The sequence below is a fragment of the Artemia sp. Qi Xiang Cuo genome, chromosome 5 (assembly GCF_049724085.1).
Source record: "Artemia sp. Qi Xiang Cuo chromosome 5, ASM4972408v1, whole genome shotgun sequence".
NCBI lineage: Eukaryota > Metazoa > Arthropoda > Branchiopoda > Anostraca > Artemiidae > Artemia > Artemia sp. Qi Xiang Cuo.
In genome coordinates, this window is record NC_142798.1 from 3,004,903 (window position 1) to 3,024,577 (window position 19,675).

Below are 19,675 nucleotides of genomic sequence, written 5' to 3' on the forward strand. Positions count from 1 at the left end.
CAAGACAAAACGCTACTGAAACATTCCAACTCTTGCATTTCAACGAAAGAAATCCACAATGAACTTTGAAACATCAAGAGAATGTAACAGTGACAAGGTAAACCACGACAAAACACTACTGAAATATTCCAACTCTTGCATTTCAACGAATGAAATCCAAAATGAACTTTGAAACATCAAGAGGATGTAACAGTGACAAGGTAAACCACGACAAAACACTACTGAAATATACCAACTCTTGCATTTCTACGAAAGAAATCTAAAATAAACTTTGAAAAATCAAGAGAATGTAACTGTGATAAGGTAAAGCACAACAAAACGCAACTGAAATATTCCAACTCTTGCATTTCTACGAAAGAAATCCAAAATTAACTTTGAAAAATCAAGAGAATGTAACCGTGACTAGGAAAAGCATAATAAAACACTATTGAAATATTCCAACTCTTGCATTTCAACGAAAGAAATCCAAAATGAACTTTGAAAAATCAAGAGAATGTAAGTGTTACAATGTAAAACATAACAAAACGCTACTGAAATATTCCAACTCTTGCATTTCAACGAAAGAAATCCAAAATGAACTTTGAAAAATCAAGAGAATGTAAGTTCGACAAGGTAAACCACGACTAAACACTACTGAAATATTAAAACACTCTAAATTCTACGAAAAAAATCAGAACTTAAATTTTAAATATAAAGAGACTTTAACTGTGACTATCTAAACCACGACAAAACACTACTGAAATATTCCAACTATCGTATTTCAACGAAATATATCCGAAAGGAACTTGGAAAAATCAAGAGAATGTAAGAGTGTCAAGGTAAATCACTACTAAACACTACTGAAATATTCCAACTCTTGCATTTCAATGAAATAAATCCAAAATGAACTTTGAAAAATCGAGGTAATGTAACTCTGACAAGGTAAACCAAGACAAAACACTACTGAAATACTCTAACTCTTTCATTTCAATGACAGAAATCCAAAAATTAACTTCGAAAAATCAAGAGAATGTAACTTTGGCAATATAAAGCACAACAAAACACTACTGAAATACTCCAATTCTTGCATTTCAACGAAAGAAATCCAAAATAAACATTGAAAAATTATGAGAATTTCACAGTGACAAAGTAAACCACGACAAAACACTAGTGAAATATTACAACTCTTGTTTTTCAATGAAAGAAATCCAAAATGAACTTTGAAAAATCAAGAGAATCTAACTGTGACAAGGTAAAGCACAAAAAGACACTACTGAAATATTCCAGCTCTTGCATTTCAACGAAAGAAAAACCAAAATGAACTTTGAAAAATCAAGAGAATGTAACTGTGACAAGGTAAACCACGACTAAACACTAGTGAAATATTCCAACTCTTGCATTTCAACGAAAGAAATTAAAAATTGAACTTTGAAAAATCAAGAGAATGTAACTGTGAAAAGGTAAACCATAACAAAACACTACTGAAATAATCCAACTCTTGCATTTCAACAAAAGAAATTCAAAAATGAACTTTGAAAAATCAAGAGAATGTAAGTGTTACAAGGTAAACCACGACAAAACATAACTGAAATATTCCAACTCTTGCATTTCAACTAAAGAAATCCAAAATGAAATTTGAAAAATCAAGAGAATGTAAGTGTGACAAGGTAAACCCCGACAAAACACTACTGAAATATTCCAACTCTTGCATTTCAACGAAAAATATCAAGAGAATGTAACTGTGACAGGGTAAACCACGACAAAACACTATTGAAATATTCCAATTCTTTCATTTTAACGAAAGAAATCCACAATAAACTTTGAAAAATCAAGAGAATGTAATTGTGACAAGGTAAAGCACGACAAGATACAATTGAAATAATACAACTCTTGCATTTCAACAAAAGAAATCCAAAATGAACATTGAAAAATCAAGAGAATGTAACAGTGACAAGGTAAAGCACAACAAAACACTACTGAAATATTCCAACTCTTGCATTTCAACGAAAGAAATCCAAAATAAACTTTGAAAAATCAAGAGAATGTAACTGTGACAAGGTAAACCACGACACAACACTATTGATATATTCCAACTCTTGCATTTCAACGAAATAAATCCAAAATGAACTTTGAAAAATCAAGAGAATGTAACTGTGACAAGGTAAAGCACAACAAAACACTACTGAAATATTCCAACTCTTGCATTTCAACAAAAGAAATTCAAAATGAACTTAGAAAAATCAAGAAAATATAACTGTGACAAGGTAAAGCACAACAAAACACTACTGAAATATTCCAACTCTTGCATTTCAACAAAAGAAATTCAAAATGAACTTTGAAAAATCCAGAGAATGTAACTGTGACAAGGTAAACCACGACAAAACACAACTGAAATATTCCAACACTTGCATTTCACGAAAGAAATCCAAATGAACTTTGAAAAATCAAGAGAATGTAACTGTTACAAGGTAAACCACAACAAAACACTACTGAAATATTCCAACTCTTGCGTTTCAATGAAAAAAATCCAAAATGAACATTGAAAAATCAAGAGAATGTAACTGTGACAAGGTAAACCATAACAAAACACTACTGAAATATTCAAACTCTTGCATTTTAACGAGAAAAATCCAAAAATGAACTTTGAAAAATCAAGAGAATGTAACTGTGACAAGGTAAAGCCCAACAAAACACTACTGAAATATTCCAACTCTTGCATTTCAACGAAAGAAATCCAAAATGAACTTTTAAAATCAAGAGAATGTAACTGTGACAAGGTAAACCATGACAAGACACTACTGAAATATTCCAACTCTTGCATTTCACGAAAGAAATTCAAAATAAACTTTGAAAAATCAAGAGAATGTGACTGTGACAAGTTAAACCACGACAAAACACTATTGAAATATTCCAACTCTTGCATTTCAACAAAAGAAATCCAAAATGAACTTTTAAAAATCAAAAGAATGTAACTGTGACAAGGTAAACCATGACAAGACACTACTGAAATATTCCAACTCTTGCATTTCATGAAAGAAATCCAAAATGAACTTTGAAAAATCAAGAGAATGTAACAGTGACAAAGTAAACCACGACAAAACACTACCGAAATATTCCAACTCTTGGATTTCTACGAAAGAAATCTAAAATGAACTTTGAAAAATCAAGCGAATGTAACTGCGATAAGGTAAAGCACAACAAAACGCAACTGAAATATTGCAACTCTTGCATTTCTACGAAAGGAATCCAAAATTAACTTTGAAAAATCAAGAGAATGTAACTGTGACTAGGTAAAGCATAATAAAAAACTATTGAAATATTCCAACTCTTGCATTTCAACGAAAGAAATCCAAAATGAACTTTGAAAAATCAAGAGAATGTAACTGTTACAAGGTAAATCATAACAAAACGCTACTGAAATATTCCAACTCTTGCATTTCAACGAAAGAAATCCAAAACAAACTTTGAAAAATCAAGAGAATGTAACTGTTACAAGATAAACCACGACAAGACACTACTGAAATATTCCAACTCTTGCATTTCAAGGAAAGAAATTCAAAATCAACTTGAAAAATCAAGAGAATGTAACTGTGACAAGGTAAAGCACAACAAAACACTACTGAAATATTCCAACTCTTGCATTTCAACGAAAGAAATCCAAAATGAACTTTGAAAAATTAAGAGAATGTAACTGTGACAAGGTAAACCATGACAAAACACTACTGAAAAATTTCAACTCTTGCATTTCAACGAAAGAAATCCAAAATAAACTTTGAAATCAATAGAATGTAACAATGACAAGGTAAACCACGGCAAAACACTACTGAAATAATCCAACTCTCGCATTTCAACGAAAGTAAATCAAATGAACTTTGAAAAATCAAGAGAATGTAACTGTGACAAGGTAAACCACGATAAAACACTACTGAAATATTCCAACTCTTGCATTTCAATGAAAGAAATTCAAAATGAACTTTGAAAAATCAAGAGAATGTACCAGTGACAAGGTAAAGCACAACAAAACACTACTGAAATATTCCAACTCTTGTATTTCAACGATAGAAATTCAAAATAAACTTTTAAAAATTAAGAGAATGTAACTGTTACAAGGTAAACCATAACAAAAAACTACTGGTGGGAGGGGGAGCAAAAAAGTTGGGGTGACACTTCTGTGTCTCAAATGCACAAATAAAAAAGTATTAAAAAATGAGAGGCATTTGGGGGCTCGGGAGGCCTTTGAGGGCCCGGGGGGCCTTTGGGGGCCCGGGGGGCATTGAGGGTTGGGGGGAATTTTGGGGCCTGGGGGACTTTGGGGCCCTTTGGGGTTGGGGGGGGGAGTGGGCCTTTGGGGTTGGGGTATGGGGACCTCACAACATTGTTCAAATGGAACTTATGTATTATAACGACCACAGAGTTTCGCCTAAATCATCTTCTAAAATGTCTCAAACGGTTTCGCCCAAATAATCCTCTAAACGTAATGTCTGGGTGTTCCTTTGTTTCGGCATCCCACATTTCAAATTCCTAGGAAACGCTTTCCCGCGTAAAATAGTTTCATCTCATATGTGTTCCTAGCTACACTATTAAGGTTTCGATAGAATATCAATTTATCTCTCTGACCTAAAGATCGGAGAAGCCATATTTAAAAATAGAATATTAATTTATCTCTTTGACTAAAGACCATTTATTCCTCAGACCTAAAGGTAAAAAAAAGCCATGATGTTCCTTAATTCCCCTTTCGAGGATCAATACATTCCCCCACCGATTATGTAAATCAAGTTCTCGGAAATCCACTTCCCCCTCTTGTCCTAGATCGATATATCTCTCTCTCATGCTAATGCGCATGTATAAACTTCACCCCAGTGTCATTACACTTGGACAAACAATAAATAAATCGACCTTGAAAGAGGTGTCATTGACCCGATTAGAATCAATAAACCATGAAAATACATCAAAGTGAGAAAAATCCTGTTTTTTCATTCTCAGTGACAAAAACAATAAAAACATTCATAAATTATGTACTGTCGGTAACTCATGATAGCTCCCTACTGCAGTATTTGAACCGAACTTCAGAGGGTTCAGTTTTTGTATGGAAGTTAGAATTAGCATAACTACTTGACGTATACACAACATTATAAAGGAGTCTTTATTACTCCAAGCTAGACAAATGTCCTCAATAATAACGGATATCCTTATGATTTTATTAGCGTCTAATGACAACAATAAACTACAATACTTTCATTATTGAATTGCAATGTTGAAAAATGGCAAATTAAATATTTGATTGAGAGTAATTTAGTATGTTTTATCGATACTTATGTAGAAAGCGGTAAGTGTATTGCAAAAACAGATACGCATTACCCGGTACTTATATGAGACGCTGTATAAACATAGGCATTACAATAGGTTTATCACCCCGGGAACTATGTTTAAACTTTAGTTTTTTGGGGCTTTTGGGGACTAAACGGTACCTAGGTTCGGTTGGGTTAGATTAGGTTAGGTTACGTATGTAATATATGATATTCTATACCCTCCCCCCCCCCCTAATGTGTAAATATATAGTCCAAATTTGTTTCTGAACTATTATATTTTCATTCTATTTTGTTTTATTTCATTAGCATTAACAAAACTTCAATTTTCACGTACTTACCGCTTTCTATATAAGTACCATTTTATCTAAAATAACATATGTATCATGGAAACCATTTCAAAAGAAATTAACTCTATTGAACTGGTTATATATACTATTATTTAAAACTTTGGTTACGTTTTAGCACTTTGTTACTGTAAATTGTATAGTTTGCCGAGGAAACACGGTAAGTTCAGAGACAGGGTTACAATGAGATAAAGTAAGATATATATTCCAGCGAAAAAACAAAATTCTTATAACAAACAAAAGTCACTGACCCAACAAAGGCTCCAAGACCGGTAATGAAAAATCAAACAGTTCGTGGTAACGAACTGTAAGTAAGGAGCGACCCGGCTTAGATATACCAAAAGAATTGGCTTATTTTTTTTTATTCCAAATATATAAGTTTCATTAAGTTTAGTTGTACCCATAAAAGGCTAAGAGCCTGAGAAAAGTTAACTGATTAAAAAAAAAACGGGGCAAAACCCCTCTAAAAGTCATAGAATCTTAATGATTCTATCATAGCATCAGATTCAGCGTATGGGAAAACCCTACTGTAGAAGTTTCAAGCTCCTATCTGTAAAAATGTGAAATTTTGTAATTTTTGTCAGAAGAAAGATCACGGATGTGTGTTTATTTGTTTATTAAATAAATAAAAAAGTTTTTTCAACTGAAAGTAAGGAGCAGCATTAAAACTTAAAACGAACAGAAATTATTACGTATATGAGGGGGCTCGCCCCCAAGTCAATACCTCGCTCTTTACGCAAAACTTCGAATATTGTTCGAATCACAAACCCCTGAATCACAAAGGCCGTTTAATTAGAATAGATACATCTTTTAAAATTACTAAAAGGAAGCGTAAAGAGCAAGGTATTGACTAGGGGTGAACCCCCTCATATACGTATTCCCCGTGGAAAGATCTTCCCATGTAACCCCCCCCCCTCAGACCTCCTCAGTGGAATTTTCCATTTTATGCCAGAAGAAAGATCACGGATGCGTGTTTATTTGTTTTTTTTATCGTTTTTTTCCCAGGGGTTATCGTATCGAACCAGTGGTCCTTGAATATTGTGGGAGGGCTCATTGGAATGAAAATTAGAAGTTCTAGTTCCCTTTTTAGGTGACCAAACAAATGGAGGGCAACTAAGCCACCTCCCATGCTCATTTTTTTCCGAAAGTCACCCGATCAAAATTTTGAGATAGCCATTTTGTTCAGCATGATCAAAAATATGATATATATGTCTTTTAGGATGACTTAATCCCTCGAAGTCCCCGGAGGGAGGGCTGAAAGTTATGAACTTTACCCAATGTTAATATATAGTATTGGTTATTGGGAAGTATACAGACGTTTTCAGGGGGGATTTCTTCTGGTAGTGGAGGGGGGGTCGGGGGTTATCTGGGAGGATCTTTCTATAAAGGAAGTTTTCATGGGGGGAAGGGACATTGCTATGAAGGGGGCGCTAGATTTCTCAGCATTATTTAAAAAAAAGATGAGAAATTAAATTTAAAAAAAACAAGTTTTTCAACTGAAAGTAAAGAGCAACATCAAAACTGAAAAGGAACAGAAAGTATTACGTATATGATTGGGTTCAGCCCCTAGTCAATACCTCGCTCTTTAAGCCAAAGATTTTTTAGTACTTTCATAAGAACTATTTATTCTAAGTAACAGCCTTTGTGATTAAGGGGTCATTTTTAAAGAATTGGAATAAAATTCAAACTTTAGCTTAAAGAGCAAGGTATTGACTAGGGGGCAAACCCCCTAATATACGTATTAAAATTATATGAATATAGAAGTTTGTTACGTAAGTTAATTCGTAAGTTACGTATATTTATTACTAATAAAAACGTTCGTAAATAAAATTAAACAAGTTTCGAGAAAGCAATTTAACCAAATAAAAGAAAAATTAATATACAAATTTTTTTTTAATTATTTATGTACGGTGAGCCAAAATCAAAATCTGCATTAATTCAAAAATTTTCAAAAATTAAATAAAAAAACAAGTTCTTTTAATCGAAAGTAAGGAACGACGTTACAAATTAAAACGAACAGAAATTATTCCGTATATGAAAGGGGCTGTTCCTTCCTCAACGCCTCGCTCTTTACGCTAAAGTTTGACTTTCTCACAACTCTATTTTTTAAAACAATAAAAGCTTTAGCGTAAAGAGCGAGGCGTTGAGGAGGGGACAGCCCCTTTGATATACGGAATAATTTCTGTTCGTTTTAAGTTTTAACGTCGTTCCTTACTTTCGACTAAAAAAACGTGTTTTTTTTAATTTAATATAAACAATGGGCAAAGTTCATAACTTGAAGCCCTTCCCCCTGGAACTGTGGGGGAGAATGGCATCCTCAAAGACGTATTTATTAGATTTTCGACTATGCTGAACAAAATGGCTATCTCTAAATCTTGATAAGGTGACTTCGGGAAAAAAGTGGCGTGGGAAGGGGCGTAGTTGCCCTCCAATTTTTTGGGGTCACTTAAAAAGGGCACTAGAACTTTCAATTTCCGTTCGAATGAGCTCTCTCACAATATTCTAGGACCCCTGGCTCGATACAGTCATCCCTGGGGAAAAAACAAACAAACAAATAAACACGCCGCGTCTTTCTTCTGGCAAAAAATACAAAATTCCACATTTATGCAGATAAGACTTTGAAACCTCTGCAATAGGGTTTTCTGATACGCTGAATCTGATGGTGTGAATTTCATTAAAATTTTATCACATTTAGGGGGTGTTTCACCCTTTTTTTCGAAAATAAGGCAAAGTTTTTCAGGCTCGTAACTTTTGATGGATAAGACTAGACTTGATAAAACTAATATATTTGAAATCAGCATAACAATCCAATTTTTTTATGTATCTACTGGTATTGACATTCCATTTTTTAGAGTTTCGGTTACTATTGAGCCAGATCGTTCTTTACTAAATGTTCATTACCACGAACTGTTTGATTTGTTTTTTATTGTTGTTGTTTTTTTCCCAGGTGTAACCTTATCGACTCAGTGGTCCTACAATTTCATGAGAGGGCTCAATCGAACGGAAATAAAAAGTTATGGTGCCCTTTTTAAGTGACTAAAAAGATTGGAGGGAGAAACTAGGCCCCTACTACCACCCGTTTTTTATAAGGAATCGTCGATCAACATTTGAAATAACCATTTTGTTCATCATAATTGAGAGACAGAATGACTATGCCGTTGGATTTAAAATGATTCCCCCCCGCCACAGCCCTAGGGGAAAGGTTTCTAAGTTATAAAACTTCCCAATTATTTGCGCATAGTATTTGTTATTGGGGTGTGATGGGCGAATTTTCTGCTGAGGGTTTTTCCACGGGCAAATTTTTCATGGGAAGGGAAGTTTCCAGGGGGTGAACTTGTCAGGGGAAATTATACAATGGGGCAATTTTCCAGATTTCCTAAACAAAATTCTTTTTATATGTCTTGCTTTCTCTTTTCAGTCTCAATTTTATGCGTGGAGTTGTTAAGGCTAATTGAACCTGGTAAATTTTCACCAGGATTGGATTGTCAAGAGATTTTTTTTGGTTTAGAGGGGGATTTCTCGGTGGAGGTAGGGCCAGATTTCTTAGCATTATTTAAAAAGCGATCAGAAATAAAATAAAAAAACATTTTTTTCAACTAAAAGTAAGGGGCAACATTAAAACCTAAGACGAGCAGAAATTAATTCATATATAACACAGCATTCACCCTCCTGCTCTGTATACCAAAGTTTGAATTTTTGTCTCAGTTCTTTAAGAACGACTCCCGAAACACAAGGACCATTTAATTGCAATAAGAAGCTTTTTTAAAGCACCAAAATACATTAGCGTGAAGAGCGAGGTATTGAGGAGGGGACAGCCTCCTCATATGCGTAATAATTTCTGTTTGCTTTAAGTTTTAATATTGCCCCTTACTTTCGGTTGAAAAGATTTTTTTTCTTTATTTAATTAATATCTACTTTAAAATGACCTATCTATGTTTAAATCTCTTTTGAGCCACTAAGGTCCAAGACGATAGTAAATAATATAACGTTTCTACCAACAATTTTTTAATGCTAGTATCGACTATATTTTTCAACGTAAACTAGAAAACAATGGAGGAGAACGGGTGGAAAGAGGAAGATAGAGAAACTCAGAAGAGGATAAAAAGAGAAAGAAAGAGGTAAGAGATAGAAAGAGATAGGTACTTCAAGAGAAGTAGATAGTTAAAGGTGGGAGATAAGAAAGCTTTCAGCCAAAGTAGTTTTGGCCCAAGGTGGTTTTGGCCCAAGGAGACAGAACAAAGAAAAGAGTCAATGCGCCAAAGAAGTGTCTTGCACAAAAATGCAGAATTACATTTTATATATAGCCAAAATTTAAGCTCCTCCCCCCTGTACCACCGATTTCAAAAATACCCTCCTTAGCTACCGAAATGTGCACTTAGCACATAAGAAAAGCACTCCCTTTAGTTAAGAGAAAAAATAAAGATACGTAATCAACTTACACGTATAAAAAAGTAAACCATGAAAAATATGTTAAAGGCCAAATCAATTTGCTGTGTTGTATTAGTTGCCCATTCCTTGCATTGCTCCACTCCTTCACTGCAAAAAGAGAAAAGAAAAACAAAAAACCTGTATTTGACCTTATCCTATATAATCGACTAGCAGAGGCTTTTAAAAAAGCAATTGGTCTCCTATGTTTTATTCCGTTTTAGTTCCTTACATTGTTTGTTAGAACAAATGAAGACTGGGCTCAGACGGAGTGAGTCCACTTTTTCAGTAGTTAAACGAATTGAAGGGCCATTAATTGAATACTTTTTGTTCTTTCGTACCCTTGAACAACACAAAGGGCGCTCCTCAAAAAGTAGCAAATATAAAATTTCGAGACAACCACCGCAATTAAAATGCTTGTAAAGATAAAATAATTGCAAAATGGGGATATGATAAGAACACATGATAATTGTAACTCCTATTCTAGAAAATTTATGAACTACTTGAACTCCAGCCAATTTTAACATAGCCTCCCCATACACAATTTAAATGACTAATGCATAGAGGGAGTGAGGGAAGAAACCATCTTCACAATAGATCAACATTTAAAACACAAGATACATTGAAATTTTTACATTCAAAATTAGCGCTAATAATTGCTATACAAAATATATGGTGCCATGAACAGCTCAAACCCTACTAATTTCAACCCTGGTGCATCACAGCCCCCTTTTAACCCAACTTTCGCTTGTTTCACTACTATTCGCTTCATGCCCATTTTGCTCAACTCTATTTAATAGCAGCTCCGTTCAACTCAACCCTAATCAGCCCACCACCCCTCCAACTTAACCCAGTTTAAATCAACCCCCATTTTATTCATTCTGCATCTAACTCAACCCCATTTAACTCAACTTTGACACAAATCAATTAGCGGTAACAATTGCTATACAATTCTTCAATTCAGCTTCATGCAACTTAATTCCATTCAGCTTAGTCTTTTACAATAAAGTCAACTTAACACTTCCTCAGTTGTACCTCAGCTTCCATTTAAATCAACCCTAATTTTTCGACCACATATTTGAACAGTGTATTTTTTGTTGTAAGTGATAAAAGTTTGAATTGAACCGAATTGTCTATTCTTATTTCTATTTATTTATTTTCAGGCGTAGTTCAGCATGGATATGTTTATTATATCATTATTGCTGATTAGGTTTTATAAGTTGTTTTCCAAATAACGAGCCATCGAACTCTTTGGAACATTGTCTTATAATTGTTCATCAAACAGTTCGCGGTAGCGAACTGTAAGTAAGTAGCGACCCGGCTCAATGGTAACCGAAACTCTAGAAAACGGTATTTTGATGCAAATAGATACATCAAAAGAATCAAATTTTAATGCTAATTTCAAATATATAAGGTTCATCAAGTTTAATCTTACCCATCAAAAGTTACGCACCTGAGAAAATTTGGCTGATTTTCAAAAAAAGGGGGAAAGACACCCTAATAGTTATAGAATCTTAATGAAAATCACACCATTATATTCCGCATATCAGAAAACCCTACTGTAGAGGCTTCAAACACCTATCTACAAAAACGTGGAATTTAGCATTTTTTGCCAGAAGAAAGATCATGGATGCGTGTTTATTTGTTTTTTTCCCAGGGGTGATCGTATCGACCCAGGGGTCCTATAATATCGTGAGAGGATTCATTTAAACGAAAATCAAAAGTTCTACTGCCCTTTTTAAGTGACCAAAAAAATGGAGGGCAATTAGGCCCCCTCCCACGCTCATTTTTTCCCAAAGTCACCTGATCAAAATTTTTAGACAGCCATTTTGTTCAGCATGTTCGAAACTATTATAAGTATGTCTTTTAGGATGACTTAATCCCCCAAAGTTCCCGGGGGGGAGGGCCGAAAATTATGAACTTTACCCAATGTTAACATATAGTATTGGTTACTGGGAAGTATACAGACGTTTTCAGGGGAGATTTTTCCTGGTAGTGGAGGGGGGTCGGGGTTTATGTGGGAGGATCTTTCAATGAAGGAAGTTTTCATGGGGGAAGGGACATTGCTATGAAGGGGACGCCGGACTTCCCAGTATTATTTAAAAAAAGATCAGAAATTAAATATAAAAAAACAAGTTTTTCAACTGCAACAGCAGCAACATCAAAATTGGGTTCACCCCCTAGTCAATACCTCGCTCTTTAAGCCAAAGATTTTTTAGTACTTTCATAAGATCTATTTATTCTAATTAATGGCCTTTGTGATTAAGCGGTCAATTTTAAAGAATTGGAACAAAATTCGAACTTTCGCTTAAAGAGCAAGGTAGTGAATAGGGGGCGAACCCCCTAATATACGTATTAAAAATATATTAATATAGAAAATCGTTACGTAAGTTACGTATATTTATTACTAATAAAAACGTTCTTATATAAAATTAAACAAGTTTCGAGAAAGCCATTTAACCAAATAAAAGTAAATTAATATGGAAATTTTGTTTTAATTATTCATGGATGGTGAGCCAAGATCAAAACCTGCATTTATTCAAAAACGTTCAAAAATTAAATAAAAAAAACAAGTTTTTGTAACTGAAAGTAAGGAGCGACATTAAAACTTAAAACGAACAGAAATTATTCCGTATATGAAATTTGATCATCCAGAGCTATTAGTATTTGAAAATTTACATTAATTTAAAGAAAGGGACTGGACTCTCCCAAAAAGGGGCATGATCTTGATTATAATTTTACTGGATGTATTTAAGTCGATAGATTGAAGTAAATAAAGTACTTTTTCCCCGGAGGTTATAGAATCAAACCAGTAATCATGGGATAATGAAAGAGGGTCCATTAGAAAGAAAAGTTAAAATTTTAGTCTTCTTTTTAAGTAATGAAAGAGATCACACCACAGTAAAATGCCTAATTATAACAATTTGTCTCGTAAAACAATAATTTTGGCCCGAACGTGACCAAAATACTGTCGAGCAAAATCTTTTGAGAACTGTTTAAAGGATATTCACATAACCTTCCAGTCCTATCATTAATTCCTAGCATATGCATATCAAATAGTTTGCGGTAATTAACCGTAAGTAAGGAGTGACCAGGTTCAATAGTAACCCAAACTCTAGAAAAGGGAATTTTAGTACCAATATACATATCAAAAGCATTTGGTTTTATACTGGTTTGAAATATATAAGTTTTGTTATGTTTAGTTATACCCATCATGGTTACGAGCCTGAGAAATTTACCTTATTTTCGAAAAAGGAAGAAATATCCCCTAAAATTCATAGAATCTTAGTGAAAATCACACCATCAGATTCAGCATATCAGAGAACCCTACTGTAGATGTTTCAAGCTCCTATCTGGCAGAATGTTGAATTTTGCACTTTTTGCCAGAAGAAAGATCATGGATGCGTGTGTATTTGTTGTTGTTTTTTCAGGGGAGATCGTATCGACACAGTGGGCCTAGAATATCGGTAGAGGGCTCATTCTAAAGGGAATTAAAAGTCCTATTTCCCATTTTAAGTGACGAAAAAATTAAAGGGCAACTAGGCCCCCTCCCACGCCACAATTTTCACAAAATAGTCTGCTCAAAATTCTGAGATAGCCATATCGGGGGGTGAAATTTTCAGGGAGAATTGTATATTGGGGGGAATTTGCCAGAATTCCTATACGAAATTTCCTTATATCTGTTGCATTCTCTTTACTGAATTAATTTTACGCTGTTAGGGTAAGAGCTGTTGAGGGTAATTGTTCGGGATAAATTTTCACCAGGACTGAATTATCCAGAGAACACTTCCGTGGGGAGGGGGATTTTTAGGTGGAGATGGAGCCAGATTTCCCGGCGTTATTTGAAAACGATCAGAAATTGAATAAAAAATTTTTTTTTTCAACCCATAGTAAGGAGCAATATTAAAACTTAAAGCGAACAGATATTATTAATTATGCGAGGGGGATTGCCCCCTCTTCAACACCTCGCTCTTTACGCTGAAGTTTAAATTTTTTCCAATTCTTTTAAATGACTCCTGAATCACAAGGGTTATTTAATTAGAACAATGAAAGATCTTAAGCCGAACTGGCCAGCCATGACAAAAAACCAACAAAGAGAAAAATCTCTAAAAAAACAAACAAAAAAACAAGACTGTGGCCAGTGGAGAGAAAAGAAAAACAACAGAAACAAAAACAACGCGGATATTTCGCCTGCATACAAACAAGGCGTCTTCAGCACGAAAGGCACAAAAAAAACCAAAAAAAAAACAAGAAAAAACTAAAAACAAATAAAACCACCACCAAAAAAAAACAACAAAAATGTAAAAACGGCGCAAACTAATACACGTAGGGAAAAGATGCTAATATTAAGTTACTTCAGTGAGGACACCAGAGTAACTGAGGAAAAATAAAAAAACTGTAAATCACTTTAATTATTCAGTTGCGAAATAATCCCTTTGTTAGCTATTACTGAAGCAAATCGTTTTGGTCTAGCTGGTAAAATAGTCCCCTGGTGATTATTTAAAATCTTTACTCCCTTATTGACAATTGATTCACTCTTTAGAAGGTTATCATAAATTGGGTCAATATTTAAATTACCCGTGTCCCTAAAGGGACACGGGTAATTTAAATATTGACCCAATTTATGATAACCTTCTAAAGAGTGAATCAATTGTTAATAAGGGAGTAAAGATTTTAAATAATCACCAGGGGACTTTTTTACCTGCTAGACCAAACCTATGTGCTTCATTAATAGCTAACAAAATGATTATTTCGAAACTGAATATTTAACTTAATTTACAGTTTTTTTTTATTTTTCCTCAGTTACTCTAGTGTCCTCACTGAAGTAACTCTCTCTTCAAATCTTTTCCCGCCGTGTAGCATTTTGCACCGATTGTTACATTTTTTTTTTTTTGGTGGTGGTTTTATTAGTTTTTATTTTTATCTTGTGTTTTTTTTGGGGTTTTTTTTTGTGTCTTTCGTGCTGAAGACGCCTTGTTGGTATACAGGCGAAATATCCGCGTTGTTTTGTTTCTGTTGTTTTTCTTTTCTCTCCACTGGCCACAGTCTCGTTTGTTTGTTTTTTTTTGTTTTTTTTTTTTTTGTTTTTTTAGAGATTTTTCTCTTTGTTGGTTTTTTGTTAATTAGAACAATAAGTAACTTTTTTTCAAATGTCAAAAAACCTTAGCGTAAAGAGGTGTTTAAGAGGGGGAAATCCCCCTCGTATACGTTATCATTTCTCTTCGTTTTAAGATTAAATATTCCTCCCTACTTTCAGCTGAAAAAACTTGTTTTTTTTTATTTAATCATCCATAGAAATGACCCGTTATTTCATATGGTTTATCAATGAAAAATAACGACGATAGAGAATTATGTAATTACAAGCCATCTATGATGGCGTTGGCCAGCTCGTTACTTTATGGAGCGGAATTGGCCAAGGCCTCAAAAAAAGTGTTTTTTGTTCATATCTTCCAAGTTTCTGTGAGAGTTGCTTAAAATAAAAAAGGTAAATGATACGGCACCAGGGGCGTCCCGAGGGGATAGGAGCACGCCCCCCCCCCAATTTTTTGGCATTCGGTAAAATTCTCGCCGAAGGAGAAAACTCCGGCAGAAAGTTTGCAAAATCGGCCGAAATTAAGCAAAATTCTGGATTTCTGCAGAAAATTCAGCATAAATCAGGTAGCGGTTTGGTAAAATTTACGAAAATCGCCCCCAATAAAATGAACCTCAGGACGCCCCTGTACGGCACTAGACTGAATTGAATGTTTGAAAATTTAGACGATAACAGATTTAACCTTTAACCTTCCTAGAAGAGGAAGGTGTATGAAATGAGTGTAGGAAGAAGCATGCAGTTTGGGTAATGAAGCGTCGGCTGTTCCCCTGTTATTGTAAAAAAAAAATATTTTACTTTGAAAAATTAAAGACTATTTCGCAAAGCAAATATTCTAAAAGAGCTCCTTTTATAGGAGCATTGCTCAGCAGAAAATAAACTTTATTGTAAAAAGGGGACTCTGAGGTGAGGTAGCACTCCTCATTTTTGGAGTAACCAGGGGTATGGTTTTAAAAACGAACAGAAATTAACCTGATTTTTGCAAATGAAAGTAAAGAATAACATGCAAATTAAGTGTCTTTTAAATTTGAAGTTTTAAATTCCAACTCAAGTTTTAAAACCTAAAACAACGATGAGACAGCCCCCTTCAAATACAAAATAATCTTCGTTAGTTTTAAGTTTTGAAGTCACTTCTTAATTTTGTTTTCTTGAATGTTGTTTTTAATTTTCTTACTTTTTATTTTTATTATTGTTTCATGCTTCTTTAAGCGACTTCTGTGTTAAGGTTTTAAGCTGATCGGAAACATTAAGTTTTCGGTGTGTTTTCGAGCATCCTGAGAAAACCTATCCCTTGACAAATCAGTTTTAGAAAGGTATTTATTATCGAGCAAAAGCTTATCAAAATATCATACTTAATGGAATATAAGCAAATGAGATAAGCAAATGAGTCAAATGAGATGGTTTTCAGTAGAATAAGTTGAATAGGGTCTAGTTGCATGAGATTGAGTTGAACAGAGATGAGTAACGAGGGGTTGAATTGGATGGGGATTGGGTCCAGTCCCTCTGCTTATGCAGGTGTGATCTGGGTAAATCTTCTTAGCAAAGGAACTGTAAGAATAAGAAGTATCGATAGTCACATAACTAATCCTTATGTATTTAAAGGACACTGAAAATTTAGTTTGGAACATTAAGAGCTGAATTTCAAATCAGATTTTTTTTAATTCTACCTACTAGTCTGGCTTTAGGCTGATTTCATTTGGTTCCTTTGCAGTATTTTGACTGTCAATTTTTAGAAATACTAAAACTACTTCTTTGGCATAGCATTTACTGTTCTTTGTTCTCTAACAAATCCGTCCACTGACAGCTGAACATACACTTGAAACTTCATGAACTAGCCAAATGAAATATCTCGTCCGATTTTACAGCGCCAAAATTTATTGGAAGCAAGGTATGGATAAGTAAACCCTTAGTTTAGCCTTAAATGTTCTCATTTATTTATATTGATTTGTCAATTACTTTTCCTGGGAGGAGGTGAAATGAGGAGGTCAGTACTTGGAGCATCTGGTGTACACCGAGTAGGAATTCTTGCGTAAAATGTTCTGTCCATGTTTATAAAAATTCTGAAAAATGTTTTAAATTGTTTCTTAACACAGGGAAAACGAGAAAAGTATGGGTTCATTACGCTCCATAATATGTTCCACATTAATATTTTTCCAAATATAGGCCTACTGCCTTTGAAACCTTGTCAACAAGTAAAAATGTGAGCCTGGCTAACGACAAAATTGAAAAGTGTTCTATGCTTCCTGTTTCGCCATATTTGCTCAGGTCAATTTTCCCCCTGATATCTAAGGTGTTTTTACTTCCTAAAATCGATCATTTCAAGATGATTATCTTGTTTTAAAACTTTCAAAGGTGGAAATGAATATACCCTCTACATCTGCAAATAGGACAGAAATGGAATCATTGAAGAATAAGAAGGTGGATAAAGTGAATATAATATCCTGAATGAAAAAATGTCATTGAAAAAGCAAATACATAAAACTAGATAGGTCAAATCGGTTGTAGTTTGGTCATGGAATTTGGTAGAGGGGATCCGCTCCAGGAATCCTTTAATTGTTTTAACTTTTATTTCCAGTATTTAATTGAAACCCCGATTCTCTTATTTGTCATTGATATGCCTAATAATAGCTGATAATACTATCTAATATAAGCTCCAATTTCTAATTTTCTAATTCTGTTATTTGTAATCCAAACGCCTAACAAGCGATGAGAACATCCTATCCTTTACGTTTCGGATTCACATACTGATCCATAAATGTAGAACCGCCTCTATATATACGGTAGTACCATGCGGGTTTCTTGCTATTTTCACTCTTCTAAATATTTCTTTTAACAAGCTCCAAAAAGTGAATTGACATAAATGTGCTAAGTATGACTGAAATTCGTCGCATTTCGCCCAACGCCAGCGCTATGTATGGGAATATATATATATATATATATATATATATATATATATATATATATATATATATATATATATATATATATATATATATATATATATATATATATATATATATATATATATATATATATATATATATATATATATATATATATACATATATATATATATATATAAATTTATCTGCATCAGTATGGTGTATGAAATGTCTGCTGAGAATGGAATAAAGTGAATTTAAACAAAATATGTATATTTTTTCTCACGATTTAGAAATATTGTGTGCACGTATAAGCGGTACCAACCCATTCTCTTTTTCTATTGTTATCAGTTTTATCATGCTGCAATAAGAGACGAGCTTTTCTTGTGAAGGGAATTGCAGACATTTATTTAATATTCAGTGTAACCCCCATCAGGAAATGTTTACCCATTCCAATTGAATCTCAACATTTTCCGGAAACATTTTCCGGAATTAATTCGGAAAATGTTTACCCATTCCAATTGGCAATCCCGGGCAATTTATAATTAATTTAAGGTTTCTGCCGCAATGATGCCAAGATTTGTTCATATTTTCTGGATATTCTTTGTCAAACAATACCCAACTGATAAGTCAATAATTCTAACTTTATTTTTGAACATTTTCAAATTTGAAATACGGTCGCTATTTAAAAGTTGGGAATATTTCATAATATATTGCTACACAATCTGTGGTAACACTTTGAATCATCCTATATCTTATCTCAGAGAGCGCTGTTGCGCTGCCTATGATTTTTGTTTTGACTTTATATGGCCCGCTGATATCAGTGCTATTTATTAATATATATCGGCAAACCCACAAACAAATCAATTAAATAAAAAGTCATAAATAATTTTTCAATAAATCGTGTCTATTAAAAGTTTAGTACAACAAATTAAATCTTTCATAGACAGCGCGATAGCGCTGCCTAAGTAAAGAACGGTGTGGGCACAATGTATTATTAATTTTCTTCTTTCTCCATACCCGGGCACTTCGTATCAAAGGAGTTGTCGTAGAAACTTCTAACAGGGCTCATTCGATTGGAATTTGGAGTGGCTAGTGCCCTTTTTAATAGACGAAAGTGATTGGAGGGCAACTAGCCCCCCTACGCCCATCATTCCCCCAAACACATCCCATCAAAATTCTGAGATAGCCATTTCGTTCAGCGCAGTTGATTTCCGGATATAAATTTTTTTTGAGGAGGACACTCCTCAAAAGTTTATACAATTAATTATTATTTATTACATGGAATTACAATTATTTTCTCGCTAAATTACCATTAGGTATTTTTTCGCTATGTATCATGTTTCTGTGGTCTTTGTAATTTGTTCTGTTCGTAATTTCTTTATTTTTCATCAATTTTTGTGTGTATATGGCTCTTGGGCTCTTGGTATACACGATCTATCTATCTATCTATCTATAGAGCTATCCTTCCATTTGCACTGCAAATGGGAGGATATTAGGGGGTCGTGTTTAATGCTAAGGGTTGGGCGACCGTCGGTGGCCCTTTTTCCACTAATCTCAATACACAACTAAAAAAACAATAAAACATTAAAACCTTATTATCTTTATGACCTTCAGTTTTCTATTGTCCAAAATTTAGTAACAGAA

The 19,675-nt window shown here is 33.9% G+C and overlaps 1 protein-coding gene across 34 annotated transcripts in view; it reads right to left on the minus strand.

Annotated features, from left to right (window-relative positions):
* The window catches only part of slo (calcium-activated potassium channel slo), a 382,388-nt gene that overhangs the window by 313,248 nt on the left and 49,465 nt on the right, over positions 1-19,675 (minus strand). For 18 of the 34 annotated variants that reach the window (XM_089089291.1, XM_089089290.1, XM_089089284.1 and 15 more), the window contains exon 3: positions 10,072-10,168. In XM_089089291.1, the coding sequence (XP_088945417.1) occupies positions 10,072-10,168 (97 nt within the window). Of the gene's footprint in view, positions 1-10,071; positions 10,172-19,675 lie in introns of all 34 variants that reach the window. The other 16 variants (XM_089089276.1, XM_089089259.1, XM_089089256.1 and 13 more) reach the window with 1 other exon arrangement.